The sequence below is a fragment of the Rhinolophus sinicus genome, linkage group LG06 (genome assembly GCF_036562045.2).
Source record: "Rhinolophus sinicus isolate RSC01 linkage group LG06, ASM3656204v1, whole genome shotgun sequence".
Taxonomy (NCBI): Eukaryota; Metazoa; Chordata; class Mammalia; order Chiroptera; family Rhinolophidae; genus Rhinolophus; species Rhinolophus sinicus.
Window position 1 is genome coordinate 119435241 of NC_133756.1, and position 21728 is coordinate 119456968.

Below are 21728 nucleotides of genomic sequence, written 5' to 3' on the forward strand. Positions count from 1 at the left end.
GTCCATTCATTGGAATATTACTTGGCAATAAAAAGGAATGAAGTACTGATACATGTGACAATATGGATAAACCTTATATTGTACAATTCCAGTTAAATGAAATGTCCAGAAGAGGTCAAACCATAGAGGTGGAAAGTAGATTAGTAGTTCTAGGAGTTGAGGTGATGGGGAAAGAGGAGTGACTGCTAATGGATAGTTTGTTTTGGGGTGATGAAAAATGTTCTAATAGTGATTGTGGTGACGGTTGCATAACTGAATATACTAAAAGCCATTTAATTGTACATTTCAAGCGGGTATATTGTATTACATATGAATAAAACTTATTAAATATGGGGGTGATGTTAAGTGTAAATTTTTAATAGCTCTGGGCACTCATGGTGGTGTGGTTGTCCACGTCTGTCTCTGCAGTGAAAAGACAGAGAAGCACTGCTAGAGCTCAAGGGAAGCCATTGAAGGTTTTATGCAGGAAGATGACATGATCGCATTGGTACGAGGGTAAAGCAAAGTTAATGGATCTGAAAGATTTTTAGGGGTAAAAGCTATAGAATTTGGTGAATGAATGAAGTTTCAAGCATTAGGCTCAAAGGTGGGAGGATTATAGAAAAACAGGAACATCAGTCCCTCTGTAATTTGTTCTAGAAACACTGAATGTAGGGCACCTGTGGAACATCCCAGTGGAGAAGTGCAGTAGACACTTGGATATCAGGTTTGAAGCTCTGTCAAGAGATCAGGACGGGAGATATATATCTGGGACTTATCAGTATATAATGACGGTCACTGAGGCCAGGGGAATGAATGAGAATGCATAGAGGGAAGGTATCACATAAGAAGAGAGAGAGCGATCAAGAACTGAGACCTGGAGAATGTCATCACTCAAGGGGCAGGCAAGAGGATGAGACAGGCATGGAAGGAGAAGGAAAAGTGGACAGAGAGAAGAAGCAGGAGAGGCAGATACATTTCGAGTTTCTTCCAGAGTGCCTACCTGCACCACTCGCTCATGGGTGGTAAGAACTGAGTCCAGAAACATTTTGCTGCCTTGGTCCTGCAGTCGCAACACCTCCATGGTTTTGGTGGGCATCGCATAACTGTGGGAAGGGAGAGTCAGCGATGGTGAGGGTTCTCTTAAGCCATTAGCACCACTTCAGTCAGGATGCTCCCTGAATACAGCCACTACTGCACACAGGGCTCCTGGAATGCAGGGCCATGATCTGCAGCCGGGACAGTCACCAGATCTCAAGTCTCCAGAAGTCTGCATTCCCCGAGGGGACAGACCGTGTCTAACGCCTTTCTGTATCCTAATATAACACTCTGAATAAAACCTGGTGATTAATAAGTATTTGCTGCTACGAAAGAACAGCCAATTCTAAAAGAATCAGGCTCATACTGGAACAGCTATGTACGATGGCAGAGGGGTAGTAGATGGGGGGGTTATCACTTTGTGAGGGGTGTAAATGTCTATTACGTTGCCTTGTACACCTGAAATGATTTTTTTAAAAAAATCATCCCTAAAATAATACACGAAAAAGAATCAAGCTCATCACTAGGAATACTTTGGAGGCTCACTGGGGTATTTCCCCTTTTCGGAGAAATGATGCCTGAAACCCAGTTGTTTTAAGGCAGAAATTCTCACCCTCAGCACTACTGACATTTTAGACCAGATATTTCTTTGTTGCAGGGGCCTGGCCTACACATCCCTAACCTCTACCCATCAGGTGCCAGTAGTTCTCCCCAAGTGACCATCAAAATAATCTCCAGACCATTGTTAAATGTCCCCAGGTTGAGAACCACTGTTGTAGAGTCTATGCTTACTATAATCAACTTCAGCAGATCTACATGCGTCAGTGAAAAGAAAACTGGACCTGGGGTCAAATCTTGGCTCTGCCACTTACTAGCAATATTTACTTAGGCAAGTCACTTCCCCCTGTGCTTCAGTTTCTTCCTGTGTAAAGAGGATTACAACCTAGGCCTGTATCAGTAGATTATGTGAGGATCAGGTACGGAGAGGAGATAGGACTGATGACTACACAGTAATATGTGTTAGTGTTGTGTTCATCTTAGGAAAAAGTTCCTCAAACTAAAGACAAATGAAATAATGGTAGCAGTAGAATTCCTGAGGTTTCATGCCACATGAAGCTTCATTAATTAATAGCTGGGGGCACGGCCCTCTACTGATGCACGGCTACAAAAGGAAGTTTGGTATAATGGAAAATGGATTAGAGACATGACAGCCAGTCCTGGATTTAAATGTTGCTTCTGCCACTTATTACCTATTTGACCTTGGACAAACAAATTCAGTTTTTTGAGTCTCAGATTCTTCAGCTATAAAATTAGGATAATACTACTTAGTTCATGGGGTTGTTGCAATGATTAAATGAGATAAATTTGCCTCGTATACTACCATGTTTCCCCCAAAATAAGACCTGGTCTTATATTAATTTTTGCTCCAAAAGACACATTAGGGCTTATGTTCAGGGGATGTCCTCCTGAAAAATCATGCTAGAGCCTATTTTCCGGTTAGTCTTATTTTCAGGGAAACATGGTATGCCTACAAATGCTAGTTCCCTTGCTCTTATAAATTGAGTAGAATGGTAGGTATTGCAAAACTCTTCCAGGCAGCCTCCCTAAATAACATTCCCTCCCATTTTTCAGCATCTCTGATTGCCTCTTCCAATTCAAATCTGGTAGTAACTTCCCTGCATGAAAAAAAAAAAAGACATATTCATAGACTTGTTATGGAATATCAAGTACAGTAACTATAAAAGCCTTTAGGAAAGTAAAAAGCACTCTAAAGTGCTGTTTTTCTTTTTTGACATTCTGCAGAAAAGACTGACTAAAGTGAGAGTTGTCCATTCCTGCCACTGAGCATACATTTTATTTTTCAGTACTTTAGCACGATTTGTTTATTCATTCATTCATTCATTCATTCATTCAACAAACATTTACTGAGAGCCTGTTCTGTCCTAGGCACTCAGGTGGCCAATCTGCAGCCTAAGCTTTAAAGGAGCTCGCTAAGAGTGTTTGGGACAGATAAGTAGACAAACATCTTCACTACAGTAAGACGAAGGCACAAATAGGTATGCACCAAATATTACAGGGACAAGAGAGAGAGAAGGGGGGCTCAGGGAAGGCTTCATAGGTGAAGTAGTGCTTTATCAAGATGTAAAGAATAAACAGAGGTGTTTGCCCAGAGGGCATTCCAAAAAAGTGCAGCCGTTATCTACAAAGGCATGGAGGCAGGAGTGGCCCTCAAAGAGAACCAACAGAAAAACCAGACACAGTTTGATAAATAAATACTGGGAACTCGGGTCATTTCACAGTAGAATAGATAAGAGTACAGGTAATTTTCCTTTAGTGTCTCCACTTTTCTGTACTTTCCAAATTTTCTACAATAAACATTACTTGGATGATCACATAGTGAAAACAGAAGGGAAGAAATGAAATACTTGAATTTCAAGAGTCAACCTAACATGACAAAATAATGCTACCTTTTGGGGGTGCTGCCTGAGATGGGACAGAAGGGAGCCTGCTGGGTGCTAGGGAACTTAGATCCCTACTATAGTGGACTCTACTATATATGTTATACCTACACTTTAAACAATGTAAGTGGATTTAAAAAAATGGAATGAGTAGCACACAGTGATGCTTTTACTCTCCACAGAGCAAGGGGCTAGATCACCGTTAAGCTTAGAAGCTTCTCCCAAATGAGGAAGATTTCCATCCCTCCAGGCAATAGCTCAGCAAGGGTGGCAAGCAGATTAAGGGACCTGCGTAAGAGGCCCCTTCCTCTCCAGGGTGAGTTGCAGCTGCAGCAATGCAGACCATATATAGAACAAAAGCCAGCACCACTGCTCCCTCGCCCAATGCCATCTCAAGGTCAGAGCCCTTCCCCCCACTCCCAGAGGAAAAAAAGGATCATGATGAAATGAAAATCAGTAGAAAATAAAATCATTTCAGCTCTGAAAAGCTGGGCAGTGAGAATGCCTAGCAATACGATGGTCTGAGGAAAAAAACAACCTCAATGCAGAGAAGTGAGTTGCTGAAAACAAACATCTCTTTATGCTCTGTGCTATTTGGAGCAAAGAGCCATGAAAGAGGCAAAAAAAGCAGCACATCATTTTGCTGTGCTAGGAATCATGTCCATACCTACTGGAACTCAATCCAAGTCAACAAATATTTATTCAGTACCTACTATGTGTCAGGTACTAGGTAAGGTTGTAGGGTTAGACTGCTGATGAAGACAAACAATCCTTGCCTTACAGATCTTAGACTCTAATAAGGAAGATCAATGAAAGATCAAGTAATTACAAGAGTTAAGAAAAGAGTGCTATGAAAGGGAAGTTACGTAACCTTCACTTCTACTAAATACGTAACATAGGACCTAACTTAATGAAGGTCTCTGAAGAAGTGACATTGAAGATGAAACCTAAGGAAAAAAAGAGGGGTTAAATGAAGGGGAAAGAGCATTATCAGCTCTAGAGAGCATATGCAAAGGTCCTGAGGTAGGAAGGCACAAAAACAAAGCCAGTGTAATTGGAGGGAGAGGGAGAGGGAATTATGAGTGAAGGCAAGAGAGGAAATCCCAGGCCATGGGGCACCTAGTAAGCCATGCAAGGAACTTTAATTTTGATCCTAAAGGAATGGGAAACCATGGAAGGGTTTCAAGTACTCGGGTGACATGATCATATTTCCATTCTAGAAAGATCACACTGAAAACTGTGTGGAGAACCAGTTAGGAGGAACTGAGAATTACAAAAAAAGAAAAAGAAAAAGTGGGTTCAAATCCAGACCTTGCTATTTATTAGGTGTACGACTATAGGCAAGCTTTAATAAATAATAATAATAATAACGGCAGCCAAGATTTGCTGAGAGCTGTTGTAAGCACTTTAAATATATTAATTCCCTTAATTTTATCTATAGCCTTTTTAAGTAGATATTTTAATTAACCCCATTTTACAGATGAGAAAACTTAAACACAAAGGGTTTTAGTAAACTGCCCAAGGCCGCACAATGAGAATGCAGCAAAGCAAGAGTAAAACAGGCAGTCTGGCTCCAGAGTCAAGCTTTGATTCACGATGTGCAAAATGCTTGTTTGAGTTACATAACTTGTTTGAAATATACAAAAAAGTACTTAGCAGAGCGGCTGGCTTATAGTACATGCTCAACAAATGCTACTGCCTTCCTGCCTTTACTCAAATGCAGTCAAAGCTTTTGACAGCCAGGTTTAAAAACAGCACCTTTTAAAAAGTCCTTCTGAAAATTTAAAACACTAGATCCACTGTAGGTATGAGAACATTCTGTGAATGACATTTAATGCCTCTTTGCCACCACAACTTTTGAGAAGCTTCCCCTAATTCCTGCCAGCTGAAAAAAAGAAATCTCTTCATTATTAATTATTATTTAGAGTGTTGCAATGTGCCAGTCTCTCTGTTAAGTGCTATCATATACTATCTTATTTAATTTTCAGAACTCAAAGAAATTAGAAAATCATCATCCCCATTATACAGATGAGGAAACTGAGGTTCAGAATTTCCAAGGTCATACTGCCAATAACTGGTAGAACTAGAATATAAATCAGGAAGTTGGATTCTAGAGCTTGTACTCTGTTACTCAAAAGTGTGGTCATAGATAAGCTGCTGGTGAGCACACTATTTGTTATCAGTCCAGGACAAGATAAGGAGTATGCAACAGTGATGAAATACACTATTTAATTCAGCCAGCATTTTTTTTTTCAACAGCAAGACTTTCTTGATGAAGGAAGTAAAGCATTAATGCACATTTTGGCATCAGCTTCTGATATCTTTGTGGAGTGGTACTTGGAGAAGCATTGCTCTAACATTATATTACTCTGCCTCCTTGAACTGACACTGCACTTTATTTTTCACTACCACCTTGCACATTATGTTATAATTATTCCTGTGTGTGTTTGTGTGCCTGCATTTACATACACACTCCCTGAAGTCAGGGCTATTCACCTTCGTATCCTCTAGTCAGAATGTCTAGTAAAATGCCTACTACATAGCAAGAAGAGGCTCAATCAATAGTTTTTAATTAATTAATAATTAAAAGCAGCCACTAAACTTTAGGAAATGTATACCACACAACTGGACTGTATAATCATATTCAAGAACCTGTCATTCTTTCAACAGTGGCTTAATGTCCCCCAGGTGGCAGGCAGGCCCTGTGCTGGGTACTGACGAAATAAAGAGCACAGTCTCTGCCTAGACAGTGGGGAGGGGAGCCGACACATGAATAGATCATTACAGCCAAAGCACTAAGTGACATGACAGAGGTATGTGCCAAGTGCTCAAAGAGCAACCAACTCTCTGGGGCATCAGGAAAAGGTAAAACACATCTTTAGGCCTAAAACAATTGAAGTACTATCAGTGATGAGAGCTAAAATCACACCTTATTATCCAATCTTCCAAATAGCACATTTAGCACAGTTATATTCTAAGTTATAAAGGTTCAAAAGTTCAAATCTGGCTTAAGGACTTAAAATAAGACCCTATGTAATTAAAAATACTGGAAGAGGCAGAAATGGGTTAAATCCAGGCAACTTACTAGTTATATGACTTTTGGCCATTCTGAGCCTTGGTTTCCTTATCTGTACACTGGGAATATACTAATATCTAGTGAGTAAGAAAGTAGAGTTTTTGCCATATCCACATACTATGCCATGTATTATCTTGTCACAGTGACAAACCAATCAAACTATCATTATATTTATTAAATATTTTTCTCTAAATCCAGTTACTTAAAAATTAATTTAAAAAGAAACTTGAGATGTCGAGCAATTGGAACTCCTGTTTCTGATGAGAGAAAAAAATGTACAGCCACTTTGGAAAACAGTTTGGCAGTTTCCTATAAATTTAAACATACACTACACTTACCATTTGACCCAACAATCACACTTCTAGAAAACTTACGTTCTCACAAAAACCTGTATGTGTTTATAGTGGTTTTATTCATAATTGTCAAAAACTGGAAACAACACAAATGTCTGTCAGCTGGGGAATGGGTAAACAAGCATATATCCATTCAGTGACATGCTCATCAGCAACAAAAAGGAACAAATGACTTGATACTGGCAACACCATGGATGAATCTCAAATACGTTATCCTAAGTGAAAGAAGCCAGACTCACAGGGAAAAATACTGTATGATTCCACTTATATGACCTTCTGGAAAAGGCAAAACTATAGGGACAAAAACCTAGATCAGTAGTTGCCAGGGACTGGGGATAGGAGGAGGGATTGACTACAAAGTCAGGAGGGAACTTTTTAGGATGATGGAAATGTTCTAGATCTTTATTATGATGGTATTTACTGTGTGCATGTGTCCAAATTCATAGAAATTGTTCACTAAAAGTGTGAATGTTTACTGAATGTAAGTTATATCTTGTTAAGCCTGACTTTATATTACTATAAATGGAAAACCGGTATCAGCGGTCATGAATAAAAAGTAATTAAAAATAAATACAATGAAGACAAAAAAATGTTATAAAATTCTAGCTGGATACTAGTGCTAGCCAAAGACTCTGAGCCAGAGGTCCCTTCTCTGTTATAAATATCAGGAAGTGCGAGAGTGATGTCAAGGACATACCAGAACCACCTGACAGAATTAGGATAAATGAGAACTGAAAGGGGATGAAATTTCTCACCCTCTGATTTCATATTATTTAAAGCAAATCACAGGGCATTCCACACTTTCTGAAACACTGATATAAGATATGTGAAGTGCCTGGCCTGGAGTAGGTGGTTATAAATTTTAGGTCTCCTCCATTACAGTTTTCCAACAAAACCAAAGAGTAAATGAAAAGCAGAACAGGCAAAGAATATCTAAATAAATGGGGGGAGAGAAACCATATTAATGGATCAGGGGAATTAAAATATATAACATGTCAATTCTCAAATTGATCTACAGATTCAAAACAATTCCAACAAAATTCCATCAGGCTGCTTTCTGTAGAAATCAACAAACTAACGCTAAAATTTTTGTGAAAAACCAAAGGACCTAGACTAGCCAAAATAATTTTGAAAAAGAACAAATTTGTAGTTTCAGTAATCAAGCTACAGTAATCAAAATAGTGTGGTATTGGTGTAAGCACAGATATATAAATCAATGTAACAGAATAGAGTGCAGAAATAGACCTATACAAACATGCTTAATTGACTTTCAAAAGGTGCTTAGACAATTCAGTGGAAAAAGAAAATCTTTTTAACAAATGGTCCTAAAGCAATTGGATACCTATATATTAAAAAAAACCACCAAAACAACTTAGACCCACATTTCATACCATATATGAGAATAACTCAAAATGATCGCAGACCTAAATGTAAAACTTAAAACTATAGAATTTCTCGAAGAAAACATAGGAGAATATCTTTGTGATCTGGGTTAGGTAAAGATTTCTTAGATGTGACACCAAAAAGCATGAACAATAAATAAATAAATAAATAAATAATTGATAAATTGAACTTCATCAAACTTAAACTTCTGCTCTCCAAAAGACTCAGATTAGAAGATGGCCAGATAAATCATATACAGGGAGAAAATACTTGCAAAACACATACTGAAAAAAAATTAGTATCCAAAAATAGATTTTAAAAACTTTCATAACTCAGTCATTAAAAAGAACAACCCAATTTTAAAAATAGACAAAAGATTTGAATATGTCATCAAAGAAGATATGCAGAAGGCAAATAAGCACATGAAAAGATGCTCAACATCATTATTTATTAGGGAAATGAAAATTAAAATCTCTATGAGCACCACTATAAATCTATTAGAATAGCTTTTTAAAAATTTGACAATACCGAGTGCTGACCAGGATAAGGAGTGACTGGAACTCTGTTACATTGCTGGTGGGAATACAAAGTGGTGCAGCCACTTTGGAAAACCGTTTGGTGGTTTCTTACGAAGTTAAACATACATTCACCATACGACCCAAAATCCTAGTCTTAGGTATCCAAGAGAAGACATATGACCCATACAACCTGTATGAAAATGATTATAGCAGCTTTATTCATAACCAATAAATTGGAAACAATCCAAATGTACATCAACTGGTAAATGGATAAGCCAGTTAAGGTCCACCAGTTAATGGAATACTGCTCAGTAATCAAATACTTGCAAAAACATGGATGAATCTTACAGGCATTGTGCTGAGTGAAAGAGGCCAGACACAAACAACTACATTCTATATGACTACTTCCAGGATGTTCTGGAGAACTTTACAAAACAGAGACAGAAAATCAATTGGTGGTTTGCCAAGGACTTGAGGGGGATGGGAGGAGACTGACTACACCTGGGCACTAGGGAAATTTTGGGGTTAATAGAACTGTTCTATATTTAGATTGTGGCAAACTATATCCATAAAAAGGCTGAATTTTACAACATGTGAATTATATCTCAAAACCTCGTTTAACAACAAAACAGAGCATGCTACCGACACCAAGAACATTTCATACCTTTCCTCGACCTTAATGGAGAGATGATTGCAGAGATTGTGAACATACTGGGCATAACTCTCTGCCAGGGCCATGTCATATGCAGTTAGGTGAATGTTTAAAACCCCATATTCATAATCTGTCCCCAAGTTAATGGGTCTCACTTCCACTTTTGCCTTCTTCTTCTTGGGCTGAAGAGGAAACAAAAAGAGAAAGAAGAAAAATCAAAGTATTATACAAGAAATTCTAATCATACCATCTTGATATTTAAAAAAAAAAAATCAATCTTTCATATAAACCTATTTGCTATTTTTCTCTCAGGTTACCATAGCTGCAAAATGAACTTCTCCTGGGAAGGAATGGGCAGCTCCCCTTGGAGTCTGGGCTGAAATATTGAATACAAGTGACTGTGTCCTGCAATTAATATGTTTTGAGACTCGCCTCCCATCCTGGCCCTCAGTTTCCCAATTTTTAAATTGATGGGGCTATGCTAGATAGCAGATTCTTAATCTAAAACCCATAAAGGAATTTCACGGGGACTATCAACCCCAACATTTATGTGCAAAATTTTACACGTGTGCACATTTTTCTGAGAGAATCCTTAGCTTTCCTCAGAATATTAAAGAAATCAATTGCAAGGAAACTCAGTAGTTCTCTTCCAGCCCTCCTAGCTTTAAAATTCTGTAATTATTTAGACAGTCTTCCTTTTAAGAATTGAGAAGTAGAAATAAAATTTTTTTCTACTTTTACCTTTCATGTAAAGTATTGCTTTACTACATATCAATTTGTGCAAGCTGCTGTTAAAAAGTTAAAATGAAGCCCGGAAAAACAGATCTTTAATACAACATATGTCAGGATCAAGGAAGTTTCTCAACTGGAAATAATCAAACTTAAATCCCCATCAAGAGGGAGGACTTGTTAAATAAATCATGGAACATCCATCCGATAGTACATTATGCAGCTGTAAGAAGGAGTAAGGACTTTCCTTATGTACTGATATGGAAAGGTCTTTAAAATAAATGATACAGCAAACTGTACAATAATGTGTTCAGAATATTATCATACATTTAAAAAGGGTAGGTATGCCATACATTTAAAAAGAACAGGTGTGTGTGTGAGTGTGCGTGTGTGTGTGTTTGCTTGTATATCCAAAAAAATATCTCCCTAAAAGGATGCACAAAAATACTTATATTATTGGCTGCCTGTGAGAGAACTGGAGGGCTGCTGGGTTATAGAGGTGGAAAGGAGACCTTTTAACTATTTCCCTTTTATATTTTTGAATTTTTAATAATGTGAATCTTTTATTAATTTAAATTTAGAATCTCAAAATCCATGTTTTAAAATAAATTTAGTAAAAATTTTATTGCAATAGAATATTCATACTGAAAAAATGCATAGGTACACAACTTGATGAATTTTCACCTATATAATCAGTATTCTGAACAAGAAATAAACCAGCACCAATACCCCAAAAGTCTCCTGGCTCCCAAATTGGTAACCACTATTCTGATTTCTAAAACCAGAGGGTTATTTTGCCTGTTTTTGAAATTCGCAAAAATGGAGTAATATACTATGTTCTCTTTTGTGCCTGGCTTCTTTCATTCATTATAAGATTCATCATTTATTAGGTGAAACAACAGTTCTTTCCTTCTCATTGCTCTAGTAGTCTATTGTATAAATATGCTGCAATTTATTTATCATTTTTACTGCTGGTGGAAATTTGGGGTTGTTTTCAGTGTGGGGCCATTATGAATAGTATTGCTATGTTCTCGTATGTATCTTTCAGTGAACATATGTGTGCATTTCTGTTGAGGATCTACCCAAAACCTGAACTACTGTGTTATAGAGTATGCATATGTTCATCTTTCATAAATACTCTCAGTTTTGCAAAGTGGTTTCCAATTTAGACTTCCACCAGCCTAAATGAGTTCTCGTTGTCCAATGTTTTTGTGAACACTCACAACTTAGTATAGTCAGGTATTCTGGTTTGTTTGTTTTAGCCATTCTGGTTGGTATGAAATGGTAATGAATTGGGGTTTTAATTTGCATTTCCTTTAAGTCTACTGAGCCTGAGCACCTTCCCATATGTTTACTGACCGTTTGGATGTTCTCTTTTGTAACCTGCCTATTCAAGTATTTTGCCCATTTTTCAGATTGGATCATCGGCCTTTCTCTTACCGATTTGAAGAGGTTCTTTCTATAATATATTCTTGATATGATTCTTTGTTAAATACCGGGGGTGCCAAAAAAATGTATACAAGTAGACACTTTGGTCAGCATTGCTCAAGCAGTAGTTCGCCATGATCAGAAGTGTCTGGACGCTGATGGTAACCACTTTGAACACCTCTTGTAATTGCAGAAGTCATGTGACTTGTATTCATCTTTTGTTATCCGTATATATTGAGTATTACAATTTTAATACAGTTTTTTCCTTTCTTAAAATGTGTATAATTTTTTGGCACCCTCTGTATACATGCTGCAAATATCTTCTCCCTCTCTGTAGCTTCCCTTTTCACTTTTTAATTTTTTTTAAGTTTATTGGGGTGATAATTGTTAGTAAAGTTACATAGATTTCAGGTGTACAATTCTGTAATACATTTATCTATATCTCACATTGGGTGTTCACCACTCAGAGTCAGTTCTCTTTCCATCACCATATATTTGATCCCCTTTACCCTCATCTACCACTTCCCTCCCCCTTTACCCTTTGGTAACCTCTAAACTATTGGCTGTGTGTGAGTTTCTGTTCTTTCAGTTGTTTGTCTTGTTCTTTTGTTGTTTTTGGTTTATATACCACTTATCAGTGAAATCATATGGTTCTCTACTTTTTTTGTCTGACTTATTTCGCTTAGCATTATAATCTCAAGATCCATCCACGTTGTCACAAATGGTCCTATTTCATCTTTTCTTACTGCCGAATAGTATTCCATTGTGTATATGTACCACAACTTCTTTATCCATTCATCTATGGAAGGACATTTTGGTTGTTTCCGTGTCTTGGCCACCGTAAATAAAGCTGCAATGAACATTAAAGCACACTTGTCTTTATGGATAAATGTTTTCAGATTTTTGGGGTAGATACCCAGGAGAGGGATTGCTGGGTCATATGGTAATTCTATTAGTAATTTTTTGAGGAACCTCCACACTGCCTTCCATAGTGGCTGCACCAGTCTGCATTCCCACCAACAGTGTATGAGGGTTCCTTTTTCTCCACAGCCTCTCCAACACTTGTTCCTATTTGTCTTGTTGATGATAGCCATTCTAACTGGGGTGACGTGGTATCTCATTGTGGTTTTTATTTGCATTTCTCTTATGATTAGTGATGTTGAACATTTTTTCATGTCTGTTGGGCATTTGTATGTCCTCTTTGGAGAAATGTCTCTTCAGGTCCTCTGGCCATTTTTCAGTATTTGTTTTTTTTGTTGTTGAGTTGTATGAGTTCTTTGTATATTTTGGATATTAGCCCCTTAACAGAAGCACTGTTTGCAAAAATCTTCTCCCATTTAGTTGGTTGCCTCTTTATTTTGTCGATGGTTGCTTTTTGCTGTGCAGAAGCTTTTGTTTGATATAGTCCCATTCATTTATTCTAGCGTTTACTTCCCTTGCCTTTGCAGTCAAATTCATAAAATGCTCTTTGAACCCAAGGTCCATAAATTTAGTACCTATGTTTTCTTCTATACAGTTTATTGTTTCAGGTCTTATGCTTAAGTCTTTGATCCATTTTGAATTAACTTTGGTACATGGTGACAGATAGCAGTCCAGTTTCATTCTTTTGCATGTGGCTTTCCAATTCTGCCAGCACTATTTATTGAAGAAGCTGTCTTTTCTCCATGTATGTTTTTTGCTTCTTTGTCAAAAATTATCTGTCCATATTTATGTGGGTTTATTTCTGCATTCTCAATTCTATTCCATTGGTCTATATGTCTGTTTTTCTGCCAGTACCATGCTGTTTTGGTTATTGTTGCCCTGTAGTACAAGCTAAAGTCAGGGAGTGTGATACCTCCAGTATTGTTCTTTTTTCTTAAGATTGCTTTGGCTATTTGGGGTCTTTTGTGGTTCCATACAAATCTGATGATTGTTTGTTCTATTTCTTTTAAAAATGCCATTGGTATTTTGATGGGGATTGCATTAAACCTGTATATTGCTTTGGGTAATACAGCCATTTTAACTATGTGGATTCTTCCAATCCATGAGCACGGAATATCTTTCCGTTTCCTTGTGTCTTCTTCAATTTCTTTTAAAAATGTCTTGTAGTTTTCAGCGTATAGGTCTTTCACATTCTTGGTTAAGTTTATTCCTAGGTATTTTATTCTTTTTGTTGCAATTGCAAAAGAAACTGTTTTTTTATTTCTTTTTCTGAAATTTCATTGTTAGTATATAGGGATGCAATGGACTTTTGTACATTGATTTTGTAGCCAGCAACTTTACTGTATTCGTTGATTGTTTCTAATAGCTTTTTGGTGGAGTCTTTAGGGTTTTCTATATATAGCATCATGTCATCTGCGAAGAGTGACAGTTTAACTTCTTCATTCCCAATTTGGAGACCTTGTATTTCTTTCCCTTGCCTGACTGCTCTGGCGAGGACTTTCAGAGCAATCAGGCAGAGCTGAGAGGGGACAGCCCTGTCGTGTTCCTGAACGTAGAGCAAAGGGCTTCAGTTTTTCACCATTAATTATGATATTAGCTGAGGGTTTGTCATATATGGCCTTTATTATGTTAAGGTATTTTCCTTCTATACCTACTTTATTAAGTGTTTTAATCATAAATGGATGTTGTATCTTATCAAATGCTTTTTCTGCATCAATTGATATACTCATACGATTTTTGTCCTGTTTTGTTTATGTGGTGTATCACATTGATGGATTTGCATATGTTGAACCATCCTTGTGCCCCTGGGATAAACCCCACTTGGTCGTGATGAATAATCGTTTTAATGTATTGTTGCATTCTATTTGTTAGAATTGTGTGTAGGATTTTTGCATCTGTATTCATCAGAGATATTGGTCTGTAGTTTTCCTTTTCTGTGTTATCCTTACCAGGTTTTGGTAGCAGGGTAATGTTGGCCTCATAAAATGAGTTAGGGAGTATTGTCTCTTCTTCAATTTTTGGGAACAGTTTGAGTAGGACAGGTATTAGATCCTCTTTGAAGGTTTGAAAGAATTCACTAGTGAAGCCATCTGGTCCTGGATTTTTGCTTTTGGGAAGGTGTCAGATGACTTATTCAATTTCCTTACTGGTGATCAGTCTATTTAGATTTTACATTTCTTCATGGTTCAGCCTAGGAAGGTTATATGTTTCTAAGAACTTGTCCATTTCTTCTAGGTTATTGAATTTGATGGCATATAGTCCTTCATAGTATTCTTGGATGATCCTTTGTATTTCTGTGGCATCCGTGATAACTTCCCCTCTTTCATTTCTGATTTTGTTTATTAGTGTCCTTTCTTTTTATCTTAGTGAGTCTAGCCAAGGGTTTGTCAATTTTGTTAATCTTTTCAAAGAACCAGCTCTTTGTCACATTAATTTCTCCTATTGTCTTTTTGTTCTCTATTTCATTTAGTTCTGCTCTGATTTTTATTATTTCCTTTCTTCTGCTGACCTTGGGTTTCATTTGTTCTTCCTTTTCTATTTTCTAGTTTTTTAAGGTGTAATGAGATGTTATTTATTTGGGATTTTTCTTGTTTCTTGAGATAGGCCTGTAATGACATAAAGTTCCCTCTGAAAACTGCTTTTGCTGCATCCCAAAAATTTTGGTAAGATGTACTTTCATCCTCATTTGTTTCTGTGTGTCTTTTGATCTCTCCTCTTATTTCTTCTTTGACCCAATTGTTCTTTAAAAGTATGTTGTTTAATCTCCACGTATTTGTGGTTTTTCCTGCTTTCTTTTTGCAGTTGATATCCAATTTCAAAGCCTTGTCATCAGAGAATATGCTTGGAATGATTTCCATCTTCTTAAATTTGCTCAGGCTAGTTTTATGTCCCAATACATGGTCTATCCTAGAGAATGTTCCATGTACACTAGAAAAAAATGTATAGTCTGATGTTTTAGGATGAAGTGCTCTATAAATGTCAATTATGTCCATTTCATCTAATGTGTCATTTAGGGCTGCTATTTCTTTATTTATTTTATGTTTGGATGATCTATCCATAGCTGTCAATGGTGTATTTAGGTCCCCTAGTATAATTGTATTTTGGTCAATTTCTCCCTTTAGTTCTGTTAGTAGTTGCTTCGTGTATTTCGGTGCTCCCTGATTGGAGGCATAAATATTGATGACTGTTATGTCTTCTTGTTGTATAGTCCCCTTTATCATTATGAAATGTCCATCTTTGTCTCTTGTTACCTTTTTTATCCTGAAGTGTGTTTCATTTGATATCATTACGGCTACACCTGATTTTTTCTAAATACCATTTGCTTGGAGTGTCAATTTCCACCCTTTCACTTTGAGTCTATGCTTGTCCTTGTAGCTGAGATGTGTCTCTTGGAGACAGCATATGGTTGGGTTTAGTTTTTTGATCCAATCTGCTACTCTGTGCCTTTTTATCGGTGAGTTCAGTCTATTTACATTTATGGTTATTATTGATATGTGAGAGGATTTCCTGTCATTCTAGCTTTAGTTTTCTGGTAAGGCTGTGTCTCCATTGTTTCTTTGCCTTTTTGTTGTTGTCTGTTATTTCTGTGTGGTGGTATTCTATGATTTTCCCCTCTGTTTCTTCTTTTATTACATTATATATTTCAGTTCTGGATTTTTTTTTTGAGTGGTTACCATTAAGTTTATGTAAAAGAAAGTTTGATATTTAGAGTATTCCATTCTCTTTAGCCTGCTTACTTTCTCCATGCCTATATTCCAGTTCAGGCCTTTACTCTCTCCCCTTTTATGTTTTGGTTGCCACAAATTATCCCTATTGATGCTGGTCGAATAGCCTTCTTTAGTATTTCTTGTAGTGCAGGTCGTGTATTAGAAAATTCCCTCAGCTTCTGTATGTCTGGAAAGGTCTTTATTCCTCCTTCATATCTAAAGGATATCTTTGCTGGATATATTATTCTTGGCTCATAATTTCTCTCTTTTAATAGTCTGAATATTTGGTTCCACTCCCTCCTGGCTTGTAGAGTTTCTGCTGAAAAATCTGATGATATTCTAATAGGCTTTCCGTTCTAGGTTACTGTCTTCTTTTCCCTGGTGCCTTGAGGATTCTTTTCTTTGTCGTTGAATTTTGACAGCTTCACTACAGTGTGCCTTAGAGAAGGCCTGTTGGGGTGGAGGTAAATTAGGCATCCTATTTGCTTCTTGGATTCGAGGATCCAGTTCTGTCCACAAGTTTGGGAAGTTCTCATCGACTATTTGTTTGAATATACTCTCTGTTCCCTTCTCTCTTTCTTCTCCTTCTGGTATGCCCATTATTCTTATATTGCTCTTTCTGATGGAGTCAGAACGTTCTTGTATAGTTCTTTCATTTCTTTTAAGTCTCAAGTCTCTTTCTTCTTCCATCCGTGTCATTTCCAGATTTCTATGTTCGATGTCACTGATTCTTTCCTCCATCTGGTCAACTCTACTACCCAAGCTGGCTATTTCATTCTTTATTTTTTTCTATTGAGTTCTTAAACTCCAGAAATTCTATTTGGGTCTTTTTTAAAATTTCAATCTCTTTGGTAAAATGTTCATTTTGGTCTTTGATTGTTTCTGAGTTCATTAAACTGCCTGTCTGTGTTTTCTTGCATCTCGTTGAGTTTTTAAGAACTGCAATCTTGAATTCTGTCATTTAAATCACATATTTCCATATCTTTAAGTTCATTTTCTGGAGACTTTCCATTTTCTTTCTGAGCTGTCTTGTTGCCTTGGTTATTCATGGCAATTAATGATTTATTATTTCTCTTCCTAGACATCTACAGGAGTGGGTTGTGCAACAGGTTGATAGAAAGAGGTCTTTCTTTTGTTTTCCAGTAGGTGCTGGTAGAATGTTTTATTTTCTCTCCGACTGCAGCCTTTTATTCTCTCACACTGTAGTGTTTTGTTTTCTATGCACTATTCCGACTTCACACACAATGGGGGGATTCCCTGGAAGGTGGGCTTCTCCTCTGTGAAGAGTCTGCCTGAGTTACAGGGTACCACCTTGGTGGGGGCATGTGGAGAGCTCCTGCAGTTCCAAAGCTCTTCCTGCATCAGATTCAGAGCCCATGTCTTTCAGCAGCTCTGTTTACGCCTTTAGATGATTTCAGTAGTGTGCCTCAGTCTTGCCTGTCTGCTGCACCGGGAGTCCTTTGTGTTTATAGTTGTTCAATTTTTTGTAAATTCCAGGGGAGATTTCAAGAGGCTCACCTCACGCTGCCATTTTTATGATGTCAGCTATTATACTGCCTCTTTTCACTTTTTAATGGTGCATTCTGATGAACAGAAGCTCTTCTTTTTAATGTAAATCAACTTATTCTTTCTTTTATGGTTGTATTGATTTTTGTGTCCTATTTAAGAAATCTTCATTTACCTTAAGATCATGAAGTTATTCTTTATGTCATCTTCTAATAGTTTGATTATTTTAACATTTAACATTTTGATCTACAAACCATTTTCAAGTGATTTTTGTGTATAGTTTGAAATAGGAGTCAAGAGCCATTTTTTTCCTATATGATCATCAGTCCAGCTGACCCAGCACCATTGCACTGCAGTGTCACCTTTGTCATATAAGTGTCCATAGATATGTGGGTTGTTTCTAGACTTTTTATTCTGTTCCATTAGGATATTTGTCTATCCTTTGCCAATACCACATTGTCCTAATTATCGGAGATTTATAAGAAGTCTTGCTATTTCGTAGAAATCAGTTTGTTTTTTAAGAAAAAGGGGGAAAAATCTATCTCTATTTACATGTCTTAAGTCATCCCTATCTATTGGACAACAGCCGAGTGGCCGCCACAGCAGAGTTGTTCTGGCAGAGCACCTGGAATGGTTCTCTTATATCGCTGCTCTCCAGGTCAGTCTAAGAGAACAGGGACCCAATCTGAGGAAGCAGAGGAGGAATAAGAAATAGTCCTTTCACAAGGCCGGTACTATTGATGACAGGCCTAATCTCACAAGGGTGTTCCAACAACTGAAGAAAACACTGTATGTGAAGTGGTTGATACAATCTGTGGCACATATTTAAACACTCAATAACTATTAAGTGTTAATACTATTTTCATTTTTATATTCCTCATATCTACGTAGCATAGGGCCTGGCAGAGACAACATGCAATGAATTATTATTTTATAATTTTAGAACAGGACAGCATTTAGAGATGATTTTGTCCCAGTTCTTCCTCTTTGCAGAGGAAGAATATGAAGCCCAGAGAGATTACGTAAGTTCCCCAGAGTCACACAGCCAGACAGGACAGATCCTAGGACCTAAAACCCAGACCTCTGACCCCCAATGCAGGGAATTTCCCACTGCAGGCTCTGCATTTCTAAAGTGCTTCATGGTGGTGTCCACCCCAGGATCCTACACTTTGCTATGAGTGAGACGCCATCCACTAGAGGCCACTATCAAGGGGGGTGTGGCTCTCTCTTCTTCAGAGCCCACTATCCCCGTGGTCAAGTGCCGTGATCCAGACTTTTCATCATGTCAGCCAGCACCGCAGTCAGAGCTGGGAAGAATGCTAACGTCAGAATGCAATGGGGAGCAGCTGAAATTTTCCAGCAGAGAGGGGAGGAGCTTCTCTGAAGCCTTTAGGAGGCTTTTCTTAACCAGGGAAAATGCCAAGGCTTTTCAAAGGTGTCATTTTATGGGAACAAAAAAAAAAAAAAAAAAAAAAGAAAGCTGATTCCAGTATCCTCTTGGCATTTCACTTGCTTTTCTGTGTTGGCCTAGATATGCCTGGAGCAATCCACACCATCAGGAGCCCATTGTGATATTCTATTTCAGTTCTGAGCCAGGGCACAGCATAACCAGCGAGAGCTTGACTGCACATACTATCAATCGCCAATTCCTATCATTTTATCTGCACAATCTTTCTCACATCCTTCCCTTCCTTTTGTATTCCAACTGCCTTAATGACTGCCATGGGGAGTTATTAAAGGTATCTGTGCAAGGGATGCACCTGACTAGAACTGTGTTTTGGGGAGGCCACCCTGACTGCACGTGGAGGAGAGCCAGGCAGGAAAGGAAGGGAGGCTAGGAGAAAGGTGGCAGGGAAGATGAATTACTGTCACTATCAAACTTTGGCACACCTGTGACTGACCTGGATTCACTGTGGGATGACCCAGGATGGCCATTCCTAAATCCCTGTAGGATGGCACTATGATCCTCAAAATGGGCCATGGGATAAATTACTAAACCATTTTTGTACAGAAATGTCCACATTATTATCCTTATTTTATAGACAGAAAACTGAGGTCCTCTGAAGGCACATTACCTGCCCAAGGTTACTGGGAAACTTTGCTAGGAAAGAGCAGATAGAGAAAGGAGTCAGATTAGAATCACAGGCTGCTGTAGCTAAAAAGGATCTTAGAGATAACAGTCTCTCCTTCCTTCCGTCCCTAATTTTACACAAGGGGGAAGTTGAGGCCCAAAAAGGGGAAATGAGTGGTTTAAGGTCACAATCGTAAGGAAATGGCAAAGGTACCCACTTTTTAGCAGCCCAGGTTCTCCAGCTTCTGCGAGTAGTATCTGCCTATCACTATAGGTGGCATTCTCCAGGGTGGGAAAGTTGGGAAAGAATTGTATCATTCTAATCCTTAAATAAAAAGCCTGATATGCTTAAAGCATATTCAGTTTCCAGAAATTCTGGTGATGGAAATTTAAAAATTTACACCTGGGGTCTTGAATGATTTGGTGATGGTACGCTGCGCTGTAAGGTGCATAGAAATCAAGTGATTATGTTTATAACTCAGTGTGGCACACTTAACATGTACACCAGACAGAAGGCCTGGCCCTGACTGGGTAGCAAAGCGGCAAAGCCTGGTGCTGCATAGAGAACATTAGACTTAGCTGGAAGCCAAAGAAAATCTGGACTCAGATCTTGAGTGTCTTCTCTAGGTGTCAGTTTCTTCATCTTTAATACCTAAGGTTCTTGTGAAGCTCAAAAATAGTGAATTTATATGAAATGGAAATAGCATAGCCATTAGATGCATTCTGACCGTCCTCAGTTCAAATATTGGCTCTGGAAATTACTAGCCATTTGGGCAAGTCATTTAATCTCTCCGAGTCTTAGATTCCTCAAACAAGGTCTTTAATAACCATAGGATATCTGAGGATTAAATAAAATATACTATTTGTACTGCGTAAAATGAAATAATGTTTTTAAAGCCTGGCACATAGTAGTTACAGCATCTAGTATATAGCAATTACTCTAAATGGTATCTTTTAAAAAGGTTGAGTGATGTACAGAGATAGGACATAATATTATTACTATAAATTGGAGAGAAGCATGCCCATGGTGTCCTATTGGTATGCTTTACAGGATGAAGCACTTAATTAAGTACCTGCTGTGTGCAAAGTGCTGATTCAACTACTGTAAGGAAAGACACCAAAGAAAGAGAAAACACACTCCCAGGCCTCAAGGACCTTACAGTTCAGAGAGAGAGAAAGAGAGAAAAGACACGCATGAAAAAACAGATCCTCTCAATTTAATCATGAAAAACAGCCCACATCCCATGGCAAGTTCAGCACAAACTGCCTGGCTGCCGGGCTGATATAGTCCCTCAGGGGAACCCAAGAACAGCCACCTCAGGTGGGTGCAGCTGAAAGGGCTGTGAACAGAGACACATGAGGGCATATAGTAGTTACTCAATAAATGGTATCTTTAAAAAAGGCTGACCCAGATCTGCCTACTTTTCAGGTCTCATGTTCCCTCATTCCCTAGTGCCCATTTGAGACTCCAGGATCAACAAACTGCTAAAAGTTTCCCAACTGCATCTCCAGGCTCAGGGTCGCCCCACCTTTGCCCAGAATGTTTCCCATCCCTGCAAGGCATTTGACTCTTTACCTCACACCCTTAATGTGAGCAACTCCTGCTCATTTTTTAAGACTCAGCTCATGCTCTTCCAGGAAGCCTTCCCTGATTCCTATAGCTAAGTTAGGTACTACTCCTATCTGTTCCCATAGTAACCCCCAATATACCACTATCATTTTTCACATGTATTCATTTATTCAATAAATGTTTACTGACCAGCAGTGATGAGCCAGACCAAGGTTAGCATTAGGGATACAATAGTAAATAATACAGCCATAGTCTCTGCTTGCTGAAGCTTTCAGTCTATCAGGAAAGGCATGTACAGAACAGCAATTACAAAGAGCTGCATGTTTTGAGGGAGGAAA

General features: G+C 38.0%; 1 protein-coding gene across 1 annotated transcript in view; it reads right to left on the reverse strand.

Annotated features, from left to right (window-relative positions):
• Window positions 1-21728, reverse strand: part of MRPL48 (mitochondrial ribosomal protein L48) — a 53732-nt gene that overhangs the window by 2079 nt on the left and 29925 nt on the right. The window contains exons 5-6 of the mRNA XM_019744399.2: window positions 9471-9640; window positions 983-1085 (exon numbers count right to left, since the gene is read on the reverse strand). Of these exons, the coding sequence (XP_019599958.2) occupies window positions 983-1085; window positions 9471-9640 (273 nt within the window). The remainder of the gene's footprint in view (window positions 1-982; window positions 1086-9470; window positions 9641-21728) is intronic.